This window comes from Triturus cristatus, chromosome 2_1 (genome assembly GCF_964204655.1).
Source record: "Triturus cristatus chromosome 2_1, aTriCri1.1, whole genome shotgun sequence".
Lineage (NCBI taxonomy): Eukaryota > Metazoa > Chordata > Amphibia > Caudata > Salamandridae > Triturus > Triturus cristatus.
The window spans coordinates 632,474,738-632,496,923 of record NC_140581.1 but is presented as its reverse complement, the minus strand read 5'-3'; the positions used below and the strand labels follow the sequence as shown (position 1 = coordinate 632,496,923).

General features: G+C 41.0%; 1 protein-coding gene across 4 annotated transcripts in view; it reads right to left on the bottom strand.

The window, feature by feature from the left end:
• Positions 1-653: 653 nt before the first annotated feature.
• The window catches only part of MACIR (macrophage immunometabolism regulator), a 167,454-nt gene continuing 145,921 nt past the window's right edge, over positions 654-22,186 (bottom strand). For all 4 annotated transcript variants that reach the window (XM_085632570.1, XM_085632567.1, XM_085632568.1 and 1 more), the window contains exon 3: positions 654-13,622. In XM_085632570.1, coding sequence (XP_085488696.1) covers positions 12,976-13,605 — 630 coding nt within the window. In that variant the 5' untranslated portion in view covers positions 13,606-13,622 and the 3' untranslated portion in view covers positions 654-12,975. The remainder of the gene's footprint in view (positions 13,623-22,186) is intronic.

Genomic DNA, 22,186 nt, shown 5'->3' with positions numbered 1-22,186 from the left:
TGACTTGCCAGTCATGGCCTACGCAGAGAATGCCATTCACTCATTTTTCAGTGTCATTCAAACTGACCCAGGCATCATGCAGAAATCCATTTATAACACCTCAAACTCAATCATAATTTGCTTGACTCATGTCAAGTTATTAGGCTGCTTGTTACTAGTGAGGATCTACCTTGAAGCAATTTGGAGTCACATTTCAGCAAATGCCCTGAATTAAGACTTGCAAAAGAACTTCTCAGTCAAAAGTTAAGGAAGAACAATCGCAGACAGACCATACAATACTAAAGACATTGATATGAAAGATGCATAGTTAAGTTTGTGAAAAGATTAAATGGTTGTTTTTTTATATACTGTTTCTTACCGCAATCCTCCCATTTTTAAGCACTGCAAGTAACTTACCCCAAGACAATGGTACTCAAGGATGTACTTATATCAATTGGTCGCATCAAGAGGTCACTGTAATCTTCACATTATGACCGATTTATTGGTGCCAAACCTAAGCGATTATCACAGCCTTCGACAAAGACATATGCTTGGAACTAGGAAATGCTGCACATCATTCTACAAGTAACGCAACTTGGGCAACAAAAATAAAAAACTATTTGCAACAGTAATATTGGTTATCACTGTATCTTACATTAAAACACACAACACAATTTCACTTCCCCATTTAATTTCAAAGTCTAAATTGACAGGTTTATAGGGTGAGCAATAAATAACAATTTTGAGGCTTCAAACAAAGTAAACTAGTAGCATTCTTCCTATAAAGTCATGGATAGCAAAACTACAATGTTCTTTATAATCAATGTGTTAGTTCAATTCTTTGCAAAACAGACACTTCAATGTTAAAGCCTCATCTGTAATAGCAATACTTTGTACACAGGAGAAAATGGCAGACCCGTCAGACAATCAGACGGTCTATCAATCATAGTAAGTGAAATCACAGATACAAAAATCTGTTATTTTACAAAGTACAGTGCATATGTATGCCGGAAAACTACAATATTTTAAATAGACTAGAGGGAGAAAGCTACCCCACAATAAATTTGCAGGTGTAAAAAGAAATATTTTTTTTTATAAAGGGATAAATACAACTGAACATTTTATAAAAACTGCTGGTAATATGTTATAGATAAATTTCAGCTCCATGTTTTGCCCGTGAATCATTTATACAGAAAGAATAAAAAATATTATCTGGCACACGTAACCACATGTACATGGCTTATCAGAGGCCATTTCCTGCTACAGCACTAGAAATGATCCAGGAAACGAAAGTGCTGCATGTTAACAAGCAACGTACTTACAAGCAGTCCTGCAATGTGCCCAGTGCCTGAAATAAATCAACTTTAAAGAAGTGCGTGAAGTCACTTATTTTAAAACTGATGTACAATTTGCTGGACAATATGGCTTAAGTTACTTCTGAATATAAAGTTTATAGTCGTAAGGTGGAACTACAGTGGCACAGCGGCCATTACACACTATCATTGCTTCCACCGCGACTAATGGTAGTCCATTCATTGTTCACCTTCAAGACAATGTAGGTTTGGTGTTAGTGGTAAGTGAACACTGATCAGTGTGGACAATATCAACAGGGATGCATATGCAGTTTAATGTGCAGACCAGCAATCGGCTACTCCCTTTTCAAGAAAGTAGGCCTAAATAATTGCTCATGGAAAGCCAAGAGCTACGTGGCTGTATTGAATTACAACACTCTCCCAAAGCCTCAATAAATAGCAGCATTAAATAAGACAGCTGGAAAAACCAAGTGTAGCTGTGACATCGGCAAACATTTTTCCCAATCTAGGATTTAAATAATGATTTTATCATATAAACATAAAACTGTTTACCAACTAAAATACACTCTTGCTATTGAAAGCAGATCCTTGATGTTCAAATAGTTTGTCATTTGCACGTATACGCCCTTTCCTTTCAAACAGACCTACCAGAAATGTCATCGACCCTTTTAGATTTTATGGTCATTACACTGGAGCTTCTGAACGTTGCGGTCCAGCTTATTCTACAAACTTACAGGGCTTCATCAGGGTGGTAAAAAACACGTAATGCACGTTCTTGTACTTCGAAAAATAATCTCCGTTTTGTAACCAAACAATTTTAACTTTGAGGTCACACTTAAATCAACTGCAAGGAATTAAAAAGAGGTCAGTGAAATTATGAACTGAGTGAAATAAATTGACACAAAAATAGATTATGTGCTGTGAATGCAAAATTTGGTTGAAAAGTGAAAAACCTTATCAAGTAAGTTATGCTGTACATTTGCTTAAACAAAAAAAATAAAATACAGGAAATGGCAGAAGCCCCCTTACCAAGCATGGATTTGCGTTTACTTTTTCCTTTAGTAGACATGCGCATCAACTACAAAGAAGAATGCCAGGGGGAAGCAAAAAACCTAGACTATTTATTAGTGAACTGTATATGAACGCTGTCTGCTATTCTTTGACATACAGAGGGTACACAACTGTAGAATAATTAAAAAGTGTAACTCCCTCAAAAACTCATTAACATGTGAGCATAATCAAGGAAATCATTCAGTTCTGCACACTGGAACGCACCTGTTACCCTATGCTGTCCGTGCTCAATAGTGGTATAAATAAGGAATGAACAAATGCACTACTTAAAAAGCAAGTAGGAGTGATAATGCTGGCCAACCTATCTGTCATAGGACACACATCCTACAAATTAAAGATTTTGGGGCGTTTCATACTCCAGAACAAACCAATAGGCTGCATTCTTGACATGGAAGCAGAAATGGCATATCACTACCTCAGTTGAGAATGGAATCAGCTTCCCCTTTCTCTCTTGTGAATCGCCGTGCGGTAAAGCCCTAAAAACCCATCTCTTCTCAGGAATGTCCCTTGTTCACCTGGTCTTCCTTACTTTGAGCTTTCAGCGCCGTGACACTCTCTGGAGAAGCTGTGCGTTTTACAAATCCTCCTCGTTCATTCATTCACTACTGCCATTGTGGCAGCTTTCTAGCCTGTTCCAAATGCAGAATCAAACTGTAAAAAAATGTGACACCCCATAAACACATTAACAATTTTAAATGAAAGACTAAATTCCTCAATGCGCCTACAAAAAGCAAATTGTTAGGCAGTGCTTGATCCAACCATTCAGCCATTAGTTTAGACTCCAGCAGACTTTTTGAAAGTGTGAATAAGGGCACCAGTGCCCCCTTCCCCCCACCCCTCCCCCCCCACGAGAGGACGGAGTTGGGGAAAATGACATCTGTTAATAGAACGTGAAGTCAAAGATGCAGAATGACGAGTGTAGGCTACATATTTATTAGAGTTCCCTAAGGTCTGCCTTTTATTGAGGACATCATAAAGGCAGCGCCTATCCTGCTGTGACATTCGATCTGTACAAAGACCGAAGCAGCCCTAAATAGGGACTTTGAAATCGATTGCCTCTCCCTTGACCACTCGCCGGAGACTCCCTGGCTGAGTTATATCAGAGAGGCGTATGTATCTCTGAAGATTCCTTTTATCCCCTCAGTGGGGGTAATGCAATTTTGATTGCTCGAAAGTAGAGTTAAAGGCCAGATTACGAAGAGGAGAAGGCTGCGAGAGATCGACACAACCTCTTGACGAGGTCAGTGGTTTCATATTGATCTATTTCTCCAGTGTGCGGCATGCAGCCATACCCGAGCGACATTTTATCTAACCACCATATTTATGTTAACTAGGTTCCGGCTTAATTTGGTCTATTTGATGGTGGCTTACCGACTGAGAGGCCAATGCAACAGAGAAAGGAGGGTCTGTCCTTGTGATGGTAAGTCTGTTCAATGCACGATGCACTTGGTTTTCTTTTGCACTTTTTACCGCTCTATCGGAGCGAGATTTAGAAGACCACGTTTTAAATTTTAGGCAATGTAGGCAGGTCTTGTTTCTTCAGTCTGTTCCTAATAAGTTGCTAGCCCTATCAACTGATTTTTATGCCATTACAATATTTTGCTGATTTTGCCTAGCATGTTATTATTGATATATGTTATTCTAGTCCTTAGCGTCATGCATTAGTTGTGGATGCCCGTATGTAAAATTTTTATCGGTTTGTTCTTTCACTGTCTCGTTACTTTGCCCTGGATGTAGTTACATGTGAGGGTAGAGTCGGGTTTTCACTCCCACTAACATTAGTTCCGTTTTTGTTTGTAGATTTAGACAACCTGTGCTGCTATCCTCAAATGTTTATGTCTAGCCATAGGGCCTAGGCAACGAGTTTTGTAACCTTGTTAATACATTAATTGTGCAGTTTTATTTAAGTATTAACTATTTTGTTTTTACTGTGTACCTTTATGAGTTTACTTGTGGTATCAGAATAAAGAAAAATAATCAAATTGATTTCCCCAAAAGGCTATGATAAGCAGTACTATAGATCTAGGATAATCACAGTTTAATTCATGCAAACCGTACTTATCTTTTTAATCTTTCATCAGCGGCAGCCTGAAACGAAAATGCTGTTACTTGAGCATCCTTCACAAACCTGTAGGTGGGTGCACGATAGTTAGACATGCACGAGCAATACTTGTGGAGCTGTTCTATCATCATGAGATCTTCAGTCCCAATTTTACTTCTACAGGAGTAACAGCTGCACGAGCGAGAACGGGGCAACATACATGGCAAGATCCCCAGGTCATGGTGGTGCTTTCTAGAGTTAACAGGGAGCAAATTCATATTATGCTTTGTGTACGACTATGAACACACACACACACACAGGTGTACAGAGTATATTGTTGTGTGAGGAGCCATGACACCAGAGAAAGACTCTCGACTATTGTGATGGCCAGTTGTTGTCAGCTGTAAAGAGATTGTGACCTATATTCTGTGAGGTAGTAAGCAATGCTTTTTCAATTACACTGTTGTAGTAAGTTTGTGAATATAGGTTTATTAGTTCAAATGTCCAAATTAGCAGGTTTTATTGGGATTTATTCATTATTACTTTCTGGCAAGGATGAAGTCACTTACCTTTGCTAACGCTCTTATTGGTAGATTCCTTACCTACTAAATATTCCTCCAGTGTCAGACTTGATCCAAAATAATTTCAGTAGTATCTCTGCATCACATCAGTATATGTGGCAGTGTGTTTTCACACATATGCCGTTCCGCTCCAGAAATGATGTGTGGTGCCAATATAGGCGCCACTCCCGCATGCTGAAATACATTTGGTGTGACCAGTGTGCGGATTCCTAGACTTTGAATCTTATTAATGGGTAGAATTCAACCATGGAATGGGGAGGAAGGGTGGCTCGGTGAGGAATATGCGGCTGGATAGTGTCTATACCAGAAAGTGTGTTAAGTAACTTGTTTCTCCATGAGACTTCTAGCCCCAAATTCCTCACTTTCTGAATAGAAACCAAAGTAGTTCCTATTTGGAGGTGGGTCTGTAAATAGACTAAAATCAGAAAGACATGCACGACCAAGCAGGCAAAATGCCCCGCATGGAGAACCCTACTATCCAGACAATAGTTCTTAATGAACATCTGGAGGGACAGCCATGTAGCTGCCTGACAGGTGGAGCACAGAATCCTGGAAATGTGATGTTTTGACATAGAAAGCTGTCACAACTTTAGGCAGAAAGGATGCCAAAGTCTGCAAAACCAGCTTGTTTTGGAAGGAGGTAATATACGGTGGTTTGACACAGAGAGCTTGAAGCTCTCACACGCCGCGCCGGTGTTATGGGATGAGGAACATTGTCTTGAGGGTGAGTAGCCACAAGGAGCAGCTGTGCAGCAGCTTGAAGGAGTGCACAGCGGAAACTTAAGAAACAAGTTGGTCTCATTGTGGCATGGCAAACGGAGAGGGAGGAAACAAACATTGTAAACCTTTCATAAAGCCTATAACAACTGTGGACTTAAACAATGAAGGCAGATCCGGCAAAAGCAAAAAAACAGAAAGAGCCACAGGGTGCCATTCAACTGTGCCCAGTGCAAAGTCTTGTGAACAGGGATAAAACAAATCACAAAATGTCAGATAACCTTGCCTCTAGGGGGTCTATCTGCCGAGTACCGTGCCAAGCCTATGTACAAGTGATACAGTTTTTATCACGAGACACCATGCTGCCAGGAATACAGGAGGAAGGTTGAAAGTGTTTGGCTGTCACTGCTTAACCTCCAAGCATGATGGTGGACATTGCCATGGCCTGGGTGCAGATCCCTGCCCTGCTGCAGCAACAGCAGAGCCACCTGGAGGGGCAGCCTGATTGGACGAAAGATGCTCAAGCCCAGGAGGGCTGAATACCATACTCTTTCTGCCCAATCTGGAGAAATATTGGTGCAAAAGGCATACAGGAGTCTAGAGTTCAACTCGAGGCAGAACGCATATCCAAGATAGAGATGCCTTAGAAACTCCAATGCGGAGAAGGGCTGATATTGCAGGTTCTCGGCAGTGGCGAACAGATCAAACCAAATTTCACACCATATGTGTAAGAGAACTAGCACCACCTCCAGGTGCAACTACCACTTGTGATCCATTAAGCAACAAAGGCTAAGCTCATCTGCCCCGGCATTTAAAAATACTACCAAGTGGTTCACCTCCAGGAAAACTCCTTAGTGGTCCAGTCCTCTCCAGGGGCACAGGGCATCCTGGCATAGAGTCAGTGTCCGGCCCAGCTTCTTGCAGGACCACATCTCAGCGGTGTTGTCCTTGATCACCTCCAGCTACTTTCTCTTGGATTGAAGGAAACCATTCAACACCAAGCAGATGGCCCTCAACTCGAGAAAGTTTATATGGAGTTATGACTCCACCAAAGACCAGAGGTCTCTGATCTCCACCTCTCCCAGATGGCCACCCCAACTCAGAACAGATGCATTGGTCAATGCGGTCAGCTCCATGTGGAGAAGGGAGGTGATGACTGGCACCCCTGACCTCCGAAGGTATGCTGCCACACCCACTTTCGTGGACACCTGAGGGTCACTGGTGAGGCCAAAGTGGGGCACAGTGAACTGAAAATGCCCTGTCCCATCACAAACCACAGGTAGAGCAGATGATACGGTAGTATCCTTATATGGAAATATACATCCTGCAGGTCCAAGGCCACCATCCATTTTCCAGGGTCAAGGGCAGACAAGGCCTGGGACAGTGTTTTGAATTTCTCCTTCCAGAGGGGCTGCCTGATCGGTGGTGTCCAAATTTTGAAATTGTGTGCATCATGACCATCCAGTATAGCCTAGGCAAGGACAGGTAAGCGATCTCTTTGATGTTCTGGAACACATTGGAGGACTTCAGCCACCTATTCCCAAAAGGTGTGGTAATAGTGCCCCAGAAGGCAGCTAAGACCTAAGCACTAAGCTGGTGGACAAGAAAACCCTCTTTTCGAGCACCTCCACACCGTTTGACTAACTATCGGGGGAATAACTGAGAACATATTGGGGTTAGTTGTACTTGCAGACGCCTGCATCACCAGGGAGGGGTGGGGAGATAATAAATCAGAGTCGCCAGGGGCAAGGCAGTGGCGTTGCGCAAGCTGGTGGTTGAATGGTGGGCCAGAGCAGGGTTTGGCCCATGCCCCCAACAAAGTATCTGTAAGGGCACGGTTAAAAGATAAGTGGGGCTCAGTAGATGTTTGGCCCGGCCGAAGGACCTCTGTAAGAACAGTGGCCTTGACCAGCAAGGTGAGGAGCGGGAGGTCAAGGACTTCTGCTGTTCTACAAATTATCTTGGTGTAAGTAGCACTATCCTCAGTGGCAGGATTGGGGGTAAGAGGAGCCACGACTCCGGGCCACCAGTCTCTAGCAACTCATTGCACTACTTCTCTTCATTGGATGGCTGCCCAATCGCAGACCTGCGGCGTAATTGTTCAATCATGAAAGGGTGGCTGGGAGAAGAGGGCGCACACACTTAATGTAGAAATAAAACAGCAAAAAGTCCCAATCACTCAATTTGGTTTCAGACAAGTTCATAGTACTAAGTCGGTGCTAATAGTAGCCACAGAGAAAATCAGGGCTACTTTAGATAATGCCGCCCTTATCTTACTTGATCTGTCTGAAGCATTTGACACGGTCAAGCATGACCTTTTGATGAACTGTTTGCCAAGGTTGGGGGTTGAAGACATAGCATTGGCCCTCTTTTGTTACTTTCCTACAGATCGGGTCCAAGCAGTGTCACTCAAGGAATTCACTTTGGAGCCCTTCTGTCTACCATGTGGGGTTCCTTAAGGGTCATCACTGGGCCCGAGCCTGTTTAAACTTTACCAGACGCCTTTGGCGGCCCTGATTAAGTTTTTCGGCTTATCGTTGGAGTTTTATACCGATGATACTCAGACTCTTTTTGGAATATGGATGGGACAGTAACCGTCTCAAGCTGAACTTAAAGACTGATGTTATTCTTTCTGGGAAAGACACGTCATTCTGGTCCCCTGCATGGTGGATTGATGGTTTGGGTACTCTCCCAGTGCCGGTGAAGAAGGCTAGGAATCTGTTATGATAGATGAGAAACTGAATTTCAAAGATTAAGTCAGGGGGTTACTTTGCCTTTCTTCTTTGCACTGCGAACCATTAAAAAAATAGCTAGGTTTGTTCCTTTTGACCTTATGAAGATGTTAGTTATTGCACTGGTCTTATCCGGACTAGATTATTGTAATGGTTTATACTGAAATTTACCAAAAGGTTACTTAAGTCAATTGCAAATTCTACAGAAAGCAGGAGCCCGCATGCTCTTGAATGTCCCTAGACTTCAATCTACATCCAGAGCTATCCGCAAGCTCCATTGGCTACCGGTGAAGAAACAGTTGTCAAAGCTTTGTGTATAGCTTGCAAGGCTCTTCGTGAACAGTCATGTCTTCCTGAAGCAGAATATCATATGTATATGGATGGGAGGACTCTCTGCTCCAGCTCTGCCAGTAACTTGGTTGTTCCTAACTTCAAGCACTCCTCTTGGGGTGGCAGGAGCTTTGTCACTTGCACGGCCATGAATTGGAACCATTTGCCCCTGGACATTACAACTGTTACTTCACTCTTAGCTTTTAGGATTTCAGGAAATACTTGAAAACCTGGCTTTCTACACTATAGAAATTTCTGGACATCACTGATCTCATTCACTTAAGTGCCAAGATGCCCCTGGGTATACGTTGTGCTTAATAAGTTAATTCATTCATTCAAGGTCCATGATGCTTCCTGGCTTCTTAGTCGAAATTCACAATTACCACCTCTTTTGTCCAGTTGCACTATCTCAATCCCATGCAACCGAAAGTTCTGATGTTGAACTTGTCTGTCGCATGTTAGAGTGTGTAGTTGAATGGATATTTGGGATCTCCTTGTTTGACTACCCTAAAGTGTTCCGCTATTCTTTCTCTAATTGGCCGGATCATACTGCCCACATGGATCTTACTGCATTTACATATCGGGATATATCCCATAAATCGTGAGGCACAGTTGATGGTGCCTTTGATGCAGAACATGGGGAAACTATTGTACTAAAGGAGGTAATATCTATGACTAACCTGCATATTGAGCAATGTCCACAGGAAGGGATTCTTGTGTGTGAAGCCAACTATGTAGCTTTCCGTGATGGGCTAGGATAACTAGAACTGATGATATTCCCAATTTTTCTTTTTTTACGGACGTTTTGTACATTTGTCATTGTTGCTCTGATGAAGTCTGTTGTCACATCCTAGAAACTGGAGGCTGCTCTCTAGTGAGCTCAGAGTGGGGGGTCCAACCGGCACCGAGGGTGAACCTGCCAGTGCTACTATGGATGGAGGGCCTCTCGGTTTCATGGGACTCAAAGCGTGCCAAAAGGATCTGCAAGGATCCAAAGAGTTGGAGCATTGCATTGTGGAACTCTTCGATCTGTTTAGGAGTGGCAGACAATCCTGGAGACTCAGGCTGTGCCGGAACAAGTTGGAAGATGGGCTACGATGTTGAATGACTTCAGGAGAGGGATCAAGAACTATGGCGCTATCCTGTGTCGTCTCAAGAGAGCGAGAGTTGCAAGAAGGGGCAAAGTCCTGCTTAGATTTCTTACGTTTTTTCTTTGACTTACCTGAGGACATCGATCAACATGAAGACCTACCCCTGGAATGACTCCTGAATCTTGAATGGGACTGGGATCAAACTTTTGCCTTGAAGCGCTCTTCTGGTGCTTCGGGGTCTAGAGCTTCACCTTACAGTCTCGTACGACCTTTGGTTGATCGACGCACAACCACTGCAGGCATTAGAGCTGTGACTCAATTCCAGGCACCACAGGAAAACCTGAGGTGTGTCTATCACAGGCATTGGTTAGTGATATTATCTGGAGGGATTAAAACCTGTCATTTTAGGAGGTAACCTTTCCCTTGTGCACTGTTTTCTAATATATTGAGGTAAAAAAAGTGTTTTTAAAGAGACAAAAGGAAGCTCCAGATCCACGTCTGGTGGCATGGAAAGAAAGGAACCGAAGTAAGCATGTGAAAGAGGGGGCCTACGTAGGCCTCTGCCCATCATTTCTGGAGCAGAATGGCATCATTGTGGAGATGCAGTGCCGCCTAAAGGCATGCAGAGGTACTGCTGAAATTTTTTTGGATCCAGTGTGATGCCTCGAGAATATTCAAAAGGTGGGGAATCTGCCGCTATAAGTCTCTATCAGACAAAAATAACAGTTACAAATCTGAATCTTGAGCACTCCATATAGTGCATTAGTCCTAAAGCCAACTTCTCCTTTCTAAAAAAAAAAAGATGCAGAGTGTTGGACATTAACTGGTTACCAGGCACTAAATATAAATGGTCACTGAGAAAAAGATAGAAGTAGAAGCTGAGCGTATGTTAATGTCAACTTGACTCCGAGCTCATCAGTCCACATCACAAAATAAAACATATCACCAGAAGTTAACCTATCCCTGTACTACTAAGTCTACGTATTTCCTGGCATATTCTCAGGGTGCTAGGGTTAGAAACCCCAAACTGCTGCTGCCTACAACTGAAAACTCTTGCTATCTACACACCTAGTGCTTTCCCAACACTAATGTGCCACTCGCCCATGAAAACTGTGTGAGAAGTCCATTGGCTCACTTTATTAAGCTCCCTATCCACAAGGATTAAATCTACAGAGTAACACTCACACTTCTAATGGGTCATTGCAAGAGTGAATGTTACCGTATAGAGATTTTATCTTGAACAAGTATATTCACAGACACTTCCCAGATGGAACCTCACAAACCAAAAGCACCAAGATGAGTGTTGGGTTTCAGAGTCATCCATTATGCATCAGCATCAAGAGGAGTCTATGTTTCACGATCATCCATGAGGTATCAATCTTGGCTACATCGTCACAAAATCGGGCCCGGTCCATGTTAAATTTGACCGCCGTATTAAATCGCGGCATTTAGATTTACTGTATATGAATTTGTCTTGCGTGAAAATTCTAAAAATCTATCATGAGCTGGGCTATACTGGCTTACATGGACAGTCTTGGCCTAAGATAAGGAGTAAAAACATGCATGTGAACACACTTGTGTTGAATAGGGCCACATTTCACCAGGTTCTGACTGGGTAATGCATAACAGCAATGGAACTATGCAAATCGATCAGTTCAAAGGGGCTGTCCTGCCGAAGACTAAGTAATGTAAGCTCAAAGAAGGACATTACTTAGGAGGGCCACAGCACTTCACCACTCACCGTCATTCAGTTTTCTATTAAACACTTATTCAGTAAACATTTAATAGATGAGATGTCATTTTACTATTTATCAATTATCTTAATTAAATGAGTTTTTCCACATTTGGTTGGTTGGATCTATCCACTGTGACAACACTTTAAGCAGAACAAACTCAGTAAGCCGACATCTACACAGAAAGAAGAGGGATTACTGAGGGAGCCTTCCGTTAACTAAAGGCAGTGCCAAAGAACCAGGTTGTATCTAATCAATGGCTGAGTGACGGACTATTAAGATGCCGCTTCTTGCAATTCTGCTCACTTGCTCCACAGTTTGAGTTAGCAGGATCACTTGGGAACAGGATTAACTTGCCCTGATGCAGACTAGCTTTTGGGGGTGGTGGGTGTGGGGGGGGGGGGGTATAGGGATTTGTGCCACCCAGGCCACAGCTCCGGTCCCAATATTCAATAAGATGTCCTGTGCTGCTGAATAAGGTGAATGGGAAACTGCCACTCATTGGGGGGCCAGCAGGCATGGCATGACCCCATGCTGGAGCCAGCCCAATTTCAAAATAAACATAAAAAAATTAATAATTCATTTAAGTACTTCGGCTAAAATGTAAGTGTAAGATATTATTCTGAATGGGACTAAACATATCTGATTCATCAGTGTTAAACACACTTGAATAAACAATGGTAGGCCAAAAACCCTAGTCAGAAAAGACAAAGGAAAGAATAGGTCTCTCACAGGAAAAAACAACAGATCTCCAGCGGGGTACATGTGGGTTTTTTGTTTTTAAGAATGCAACTAAATAAAACAGTAATTGCATTACTAGTCAAAAACACAAAATCTGATTCCAATCACAAAAACAAATGGCTACAACCTATTTCAACCAGTTCAATCTAAATAAAAAGTTGCCCAATTTAATCAGGCTTACTTTTCCCTAAAGGTTGTTAATGACTAACGTATTCATATTTTACTGTCAATGCTCATATATTGCAAACAAGTGTATACAAGTGCTTGTCTTAAAGCACTTCCCGAAAGCAAACTGAAATGTTTCCAGTGATCAAGCAGACAATTTCAAATAGTTACAGCATTTCAGATTCAGTATATATACATCAGGATGTGTTCTTATAAATTTAAGAAAACATTGTGCGTCCAAGGATGACTTGAAAAACCTTTCCAGAATTGACTTCCCTTAGCCATTTTTTCAATACTGAATTCTACATTCTTCAAACCCCTTTTTTTTAAATTTAACAAAATGTCACTATTCATATATTCCATTACAGACAAACCCACATACAAGGTGGATACAGTCCAGCACTGGATTCTTTCATATGCATGGAAAGCTTCGGCTACCATCGGAATCCAACTAGTTTCAGCTCCAAGCAATGGCTGCCACCTATGTATTGTTTCGTGCAAACATACGGTCCCCTCGGAGGGTGAGGTGTTGAAGTTGGTATTGAAGCACTTCTGTGTCAGCTGGCTCTTTGATGTTCATTTTATCTAAATTGAGGTAGTCCAAAGATTTTGAATGTACCCTTTTACCTTTGAGGAGGCACAGAGGCAAAGGCCCGTGCAGGGCCTTGCAGGGTTCGTACGGCAAAGTCTTGGTACACTTATCCCCTGAGCTCGGCATCCGCCGTCGCCTGCGTCCATTAACAGCTGGGATCTCATATGGCTGATAATACCTACTTCTGGTTCTGTATAAACGTGAAGCACGGGAGAGTCCTGCATCAAGTGGTTTGGGGCGAAATGTAGGTAAAAGGTCTCCTGTACTTTCTTCTGTTCCTGTGCACTTCTGGGCTAACTTCAAGAGCTCCTCACCTGTTGTGAAGCCAACTAAGTAGTTAGAATCCATGTGGAGTATCTGGTAACCAGACACAGTCCGTCGCATTGGGGAGCAAGGGGTACTTGAACAGCGAGGCTTCTCCAACTCACATTTGGCGGAGGAAAGTCCTTCTCCTAATGTTGGTATAGGAAGAGTAGTCCTTGTATTCCTTGTATCTCCACTGATGTCCACTTCCATCATGAATGCACCAGTTCCTCCTACAAAATAAAAGAGTGGAGTTAGGTGAAGTATTCTTTAATCTAAACAGTAAAATGATTCTGCATTCCAGGCTCCTCAAACCACGCTCAAATATGTTTTAAATGGCTTTTACTGTTTTTAAGTAATAAGCACTGTAATACATGCATTGCTCTCCTTTGAACAACCAATTACAATCATGAGCTAGGAAGAGCTCATGGGCACGCAAGTCCAAAAATCAGATCCATTGTGAAATGGATAATCACTTCAATTGTTATTCACTCCAAAAGAAATGTGTGACAATTATTGGCACCCTTGACAGAATGTGTACATGAGGACCACCAATCTTCCAGTTCAGTGTATGTGCACCAACTAACTATCTTCACCCTCAACACTCAGGCTATAGATTCCCTGTACAACTTGGTAGATGTCCGACTTCCTTAACCACCTAACTTCACAAGCCCGCTAAGCTCTTCTTTGAAATTCGCTTTGGTTACAGTTTTGTTTACACAGCTGGTGGACTGGCAGCACTTCCTCTCAGACCCCACCATAATTTTCTGGGAAACAAGCTCAGGTACAGAGCAGAGGCTGTAGCCCGGAATAGACACCCAATACCTTTAAGGGTGGTAAGTAGCTAGAATACGAAGATAGTATGTTTCTACAAAAGGGGAAGAGGTGAAAAGCAAGAAAGAGAGCAGCAGGGTGGACAGCTTGAGCTAGCTGGTGTAGCTGGATCTGGTGAAACCTTTAACTGAGGAGAAAGTGTGGAGGGCAAGGGAAGGTGCCAATAAACTGAGTGTCCCCAGATGCAGTCAATACCACTTTATGCACAAAGGCCATATTGTGCAAGTGGGCATTTAACATGAGACTGCTCACCGCTTGAGAACATTACACTGAAGTAAACCACATTTATCTTTAAGAAGTCAGCCATATGTTGGTTACCAAAATTCAACTAAGTCTTAGTATGGCTTTTAAGATCAACAATACTTAGGTACCACAGTGACAATAAAACTTGTACAAAGACATGGCTATAGCTGACATTCGCAAGAAGAGGTTTTGAATTAAAAAAACAGCACTCAATGAGGGATTAATGATTGCTTTTTATTATAAACAAATAATAAACGTGAACAGATTATGAAAAATGCACTTTAAACTAGCCTGCTACCTAAAACACCACATACCTTAATCTGCAGACTTCAGACTCTGGCATTTCAACTCCTTCCGAATAGTTCCAAATAGCCCCTTCTTTCAACAATACTATACTCCCCATCTGTATCTTTCTTTTAATGTTGGCTATACATGTTTGGTGCCCACTTTATGCCATGACACTAGTCAATGGTTTCTATGCCACAGGAGTCAATCTTGTGCATTAAGCTCAAAACTTTCTCCGAAGCACAGCTGGGCAGAGGTCAACTCTTCTGTGATTATCATAATCGTATGCGCGATGAGGATTAGGAATTATAATGACAAATAAGGTAGTAGTGTTCCCAAGTCGGGAAGAAACCGCACATCAAAAACAACAAACAAATGACATACAAGTTCAATCAAATGGCGTATCAAATGTCCTTATTTGAGGACATTGTTTATTGAGCAGGGGAGTGCGTCAATAGCTGGTTTTCTGTTGGCAATTATATTGACAAATTGACTCGTCAGCTTGCTACTGGCACTTTTGGGTAGTAAGTGCCTACAGCTATCTCAGCACCCCGCTATGCTCATAGCAATTGTACATTTGATACGCCATTTGATTGAACTTGTATGACATTTGTTCGTTGTTTTGATGTGCGGTTTCTTCCCAACTTGGGAACACTACTACCTTATTTGTCATTACATTTTCTTAGTGGTTACCAGCACTCATTTCTTGTGTAGGCGTAGTCTGATCAATACTTCTGATCAGATCTTACTTAGCTAACTAATAGTTCCGAAAATGGCAAGATTTAATGATGCAAGAGATAAGTTGTTCAATGATATATTTTTCCGGGACAGGGTGTTCAGTCTGTCAAAACTTCCACAATAGAAGCCAAACCACAAGGTTTAAAACAGTTGTTTATCAAACTGGAGAGATTAAGGAAATCTGAACTCTCCAGATGGTGGGATCTCACCGCTTTGAAGAAATACATCGAGATCAGACAAGTCCCGAGAGGGCTAAGAGTCATCATCTTCCCAACCTTCGAAGATCTGGACCCTGATCTCCTACAAGAGTGGGAAAATCTTATCTCATCTTCATCTTTCGGCATGATGGACCTTTTGATTCGACATGCAGCAAGAAAGAGAGCCAAACTCTTGGAAGAGATTGAACAAGTTGAGGAGGAGATAAAAAAACTTAATTTGAGTGAGGCAACCGAATTTCTTTTTACAATACTAAGAGAAATACTGAGCTCACATCAAACATATATTCAAGACAAAAAAATCCGCAAATTAAAAAGGGATGAAAAGGACTACAGGAATGGTCGCATTTTCACATTTGCAAAAAAGTTTGAGTTTAAACCCAGAGCGGGGGTTAAAGGACTAGAGACTAAGAGATTTGATATTGAGGCAACTGTTAGTGAGTCAGATCTTTCGAGTATAGCCAGTGATATCAGTGATACCAGAAGTGAAGGTGCGTCCATTTTAGGATTAAATAACACTAATTCAGGTACCTCCTTTTTTTTAAAAATCAGAACTAGAAAGGTACAGGAAGGGCACCAGACTGGGATTCAACAACCTGAAATCCATAGAAAGACAAGGACTAGGTTGGGGGGGGGGGGCACAAAAACAGATATAGAAGAAAGCAAAAGAGTCACAAGATCAGTGTCGCGAGTACAGTAGAAATGAGTGTCGATATTGAGTTTCAGGGTGAGACTTTACCATCTTGTGCCAAAAATGTTGATATTAACAAGAGTGATGATGTGTCTATTATCAATCTGTCCAAACAATCTTTGAGTAATGTTGAGATCAATGTACTTAAAAAGGGACTCAATTTTTGCCCAATATCTAGACCGCATTTTACTCAAATCCATATAGATTTGTTCAAGTTTACACGTAGACTTACATTATTTTTAAAAATTGACAATCAAAATGAACTGTGTCCTATACCCATTAATGCTACTGGTGCGAGTAGACAAACTATCCAGGACATACAGAATATACATATGTTATTATCACTTGATGACAGTCTTGATGCAGTTCCCAACATGGAAGATATTCTACAGGAGTTAGACATTAACACCAATCTACAAACTGATAGTGGGTTGAAAACCAAATCCTCATGTATTCCCATTTTACCTACTGACAGCATGATTGATTGCTTTTTTAAAGCAGTCACAACTGATCTGTATAAATTGGAAGACAAAATATATCGTGCTCCGGGTAGATTTAGGGACAATCTTACTAGAAATCAAAGAGATGCTCTTCTCCAACTGACAGGTTACTCCCATTTAACAATTAAGGAAGCTGATAAAGGTGGCAACATTGTCCTTATGGACAATGAATACTATCTCAGTGAGATTGATAGTCAATTATCAGATAACAAAGCCTACACCAAAATCACTCAGAATCCCATGAAAGACATTAATACCTTGATTGAGAGTACCTTACGATACTGGCTTAATGCTGGGCTCCTTTCAGATATCGAATTCAGATATATGCTCAACTTGACGCCTAGAACATCATATTTGTATACTTTGCCTAAAATTCACAAGAGTATTTCAGCACCACCTGGCAGGCCTATTATATCCGGAATAGGTGGGCCCACTGAGCGCATATTTGAATATATCGACATTTTTCTACAACCTATTGTACGCCAGTTGCCAGCTTTTATCGAGGATACCAAAGATCTTTTGAACAAATTGGAACATTTTTCTTGGACAGATGACCTCACTCTTGTTACATTGGATGTTAATGCATTATACACCATCATTCCATTGGACAAGGGTATGGAAGCTTTGACGTATTTTCTTTCTAAACGGGACACTACCCTATATGATTATACAAGAATTGTCATTGAACTGACTAAACTAACTTTGGAAAATAACTATTTCAAACATCAAGATTCATGGTATAGACAACACTCAGAAGCCGCAATGGGGGCGAAGTTTTCTCCCTCGTTTGCGAACAATTATATGGGTTTTTATGAACAGCAACACATCTGGAGAGCATGTTCGTCTGATTTGACCGAACACATTATGTATTGGGGTCGTTTTATTGGCGACATTTTACTCATATGGGGTGGTGACACAAAAGCCTTGGAGGATTTTATCCTACTTTTAAATTCCAATGACTACAATTTAAGATTCACCTACAATTGCAGTAAGAATCCAATTGACTTTTTGGATGTCACACTCTTTGCTGAGAATGGGATATTAGAAACAAAACTTTTTCGTAAAAGTACTGCTTGTAACTCGGTACTACACGCAAGCAGTGCACACCCTGTCTCCCAGATCCAGGCCATCCCATTTGGGGAGATGACCCATGTGAGGAGAAACTGTAGTACTGAACAGAATTTTCAAAAAGGAGCTCACTAGTCTGAGAGAACGATTTGTTACCAGAGGTTACGATAGAGTAATCCTTGAAAAAGCGCATACTAGAACCAACAGAACTAAGCGTACTGAGCTCCTTAAATCTAATAAAAAGAACAAGAATAATCCATCAACACAACAAGTGCCTATGATCCCACAATTCCACTCACATAGCAATGTAGTATATCGCACTCTCCTTAAACATTGGTATCTCTTGAAACTGGACCATGATCTAGATCCATACCTCAGGAAAAAACCTCATATCACATACGTCAGAGGGAGGACACTTAACAACATTCTCAAATCCAAACAACCAGTACGAACAGCGAATCAATCAACAGGCACCTGGCTACCTGCGAAACCTAAAGGTTTCTATAAATGTTCGATGTGTAATGTGTGCCAATTTGCCCATAATAAGATCACTAGTTTCAATTATAACACTGGTCGAGTAGACAACATTAATCACTTTATCAATTGCAACACCAAATATGTTGTTTATTGTATTGTTTGTCAGTGTAATCTGATCTATGTTGGGAGCACAATAAGATCGCTCAAGGATCGCATTCAGGAGCATATTAGAGCTATCAGAAACAACAATGCGAATTATCGACTGGCAGTACATTATAACGCTGAACATAAACTGTCAGAAAAGTTAGATATTAAATTTCATGCTATAGATACAATTCTTGACGACCCTCGAGGTGGTAACAAAACTTTAGCTCTAAGGAAATTAGAATCCAAATGGCTGTTTAAACTAAGATCCGTCGATCAGGGAATCAATACTGATAGGGAAATGCATGTCTTCCTAAAAGACTGATCAGACCATGGGCTAATGAGAATTGACCTTCGTGATAAACTAGGACTGTTGTTACTTAACATATATTGTAACATCTGGGAGTTCTTGTTGATTTGATTCAACTTCTGTGTATTGGTATAGATATGAACTGTTGCTCTATATAATGCTTATTTACATTGTTACCACCATCTGTATGTATGTCAAACATGTAATTTGCATATGGCCAGGGCTAAACTGGGGTGGCATGGTGAGCAAAAAAACGATGGATTTAGGGCCAGACCTCTGTACTGGAGTGAATGTATGACATTGTTCTGCATTCTGTCCATCAACTGTTGTTTTTGCATTTGTCACCCCGAGTGGGACGGGTATGCTCAGACGCGAGTCCCGTGCTCTCCATGCCACTGGAATCAAGCTATCCTGGCTGAAGAGGGGTGAAACCCCGAAACCGGTCCTAGGATGCTTACCGGTCCAGGTAGGACCTGGCTTGGCAGTTCGGGCTGGACTGTTCCCATGAGGCACAGGGTCAAGACTGATTTGCATATGGCCAGGTCTAAACTGAGGTGGCATGGTGAGCAAAAAAACGATGGATTTAGGCCCAGATCTCTGTACTGGGGTGAATGTATGACATTGTTCTGCATTCTGTCCATCAACTGTTATTTTTGCACATGTATTTTGTACATGGGGGGTTTTTGCATGACCAGTGCGATATGATCTCTTCTCTACAACGTCTTGAGATCCATGATGTTTTATGTATTGCTTTCTTTCAGCATCTGAGAATATGTACATGTATATTCATATTTCTTTTGTACACTTTTTAAGAACCAACTGTTGATATTCTCTAGATATATCTTACTTCCATTGGAGACTTTTTACCTGTTACAGTTACTGGCAATAATATTTATTTTTCTGTTTTAATGAATAATTATCACACCTGACTGGTTTTTCTATCTATCCTGTACGCACTTGTCCTCTTTCTCTCTGTTGCTTTCTTCTTTTTCCAATGGGGATTAATGGCTTCTTAAAAGCGGTGTTATATAACCGTATTCCTTACACTTACTACAGCCATTGCAATGGACATTGGTTTGATCTAATCTTTACTGTGTACTCTTGGGTGGGCTTGTTCCTCCGACACGATTCGTTATTGTTCTGTGGGCTGTATGTATTGTTATATTTAGGTGCATTGACCTGTTTATTACTTTCTATCGGCTTCAATGGTACATACAGTTACACACTCTAAGATGGCGCATGTTGGTTCTACTGGGTAGTCGCTTGTCTATTACATGCATCTCGATCACGTGACATTTGTGAAGCGCTCGTCTCGCGATCACGTTTCCCTATTTTAGTCATGGCGGGCGCTTGTTGCCTTCAGGACTCTTCGACTTGGTGTTATTCAAGCACGTCCCAATATACGGATAAGAACTGATACGGTGAGACATGGTTGATGCTTTACTACGGAGGTTATTTGAGTACATTTTTTCTCATTTTTCTTTATATTGGCCAGACTGACGTTGGGTCCTTAATTTCTCAAATTTAGACGGATCACGGATGACATTATTTATCGCTATGGCTTGCAATTTCTGTCATCCATTAAATACATATACAACAGATTTTTTATATAGCAGTGTATCATTGGGCATGGTTGCACTTCCGTATTAACGCGTAGATCCTTTTTTTAGGTTCCTTCACTTATTTGCCACAGTCTATTCCATTTGGAATTTATATTTTAAGGTTTACCATTATTGATGATTATTGTTGCACAAATAGATTTGGTGAGTTTTTACATTATCTTCCAATTACTCAGGGTCATACTGACTCTTTTAGTGGTAGATATTTGACTATTTGTAGCTCTCGTTGTTAGCATGTTTGCTGAATGGTGGATAAAGTAATCACTCTCCTTATTAAGATCAATGAGGGTATGCATTCTAATACTATTGTTGAATAGCATTATATGTCAATACATGTGCCATCAACAGCCTGTTTGCTCGGTTGCTGCTATAGTACACTCTTTCCTGAATAATTCTAGTATGTTCGTGCTATCAAATGCTCTTGGTAAATATTGTTACACGTTAATAGACGTGCGAACTATCGCTTCCTTACTATGTGTTTCCACAGTAGACTATTACCATTTACACCTCGCTATAGCATGCTCTGATACATTGACTATGGATGTCTTGGGTTTACTGTACATGGTTTGTGTCACATGTTTTACTCTACCCTATAGATCATGTCATTTTTTCAACCGATGGGGGTGTTTTACATTTTAAGGATGTCATTACCTTTCCCCTCACTGCACGTTATGTTGTCTAATCATCCAGAGGCAATATTATATGAGGCCTAATTCTCCCTCTTCGCGTGCTGTTATTTTGTGGTATTAACGTAACTATACAGTATGCTTTCTCTATAATTCTTTTTAGAATATATGTGAATTTGGCCTATTTGCTGTGGAGATTTCTCATTGATTTGACATTTCATCTTCGTCACTATCTACTGATCGCTGGAATCACGACCAGTCAGTTATTAGGTGGGTCTGATTACATGCTCACCTAGTATGCGCTTTTAATTTCACGCGCTTTACACTCATACTCACATCACTTGGTCTGTTGTGTTTTTTTTTATTGGAGCACTGGCGTCTTTCTAGGGCTTTCACTTTGTGTAGTTTTTCTTCTATGATTTTGTAATTTTTCTCTCTCTATATTTGAGTTTCTCTTTGCTCACTGTTTATTTTTGTGGACACAACAATATGGTTTTACACTGATTTTTATGGGAGCACTTGTTATTTTTGGGTGACTTTTGCTATTGGTGAAATCCTTGTATATTTTTTCTTCACACACGATTGGTAGGTGACTCGTAAATATGGATAATCTGTTTTTGGAATTTTATTATATTTCAATATATTGATTATGTACGCATTTCATGACTACAGCCTTGAGGAAGTCATAGTACTTATCAAGTACGGACGAAACACGTGTTGGCTGTTTTGAAAAATGGATATGCGTTTGGAAACCAATAAAAAGAAAATTTGATATTGAAGCTTTGACGACCTTTCATACTACCCGGTGGAACTGTGAAAGTTCTTAATTTCCTTTAGGACTTTTGTATATCCTGTACTTACTTAGCATCCTACATTGGCCCTTATTTGAGGACATTGTTTATTGAGCAGGGGAGTGCGTCAATAGCTGGTTTTCTGTTGAGGATTAGGAATTACTTAACAAGCATTCATGGGCTTATACAGAACCTTATTTGAAAGAAGGTTGTTTTCAGCATTAAACATTTAGCTATGCTAGGTCCTCTACTGGAA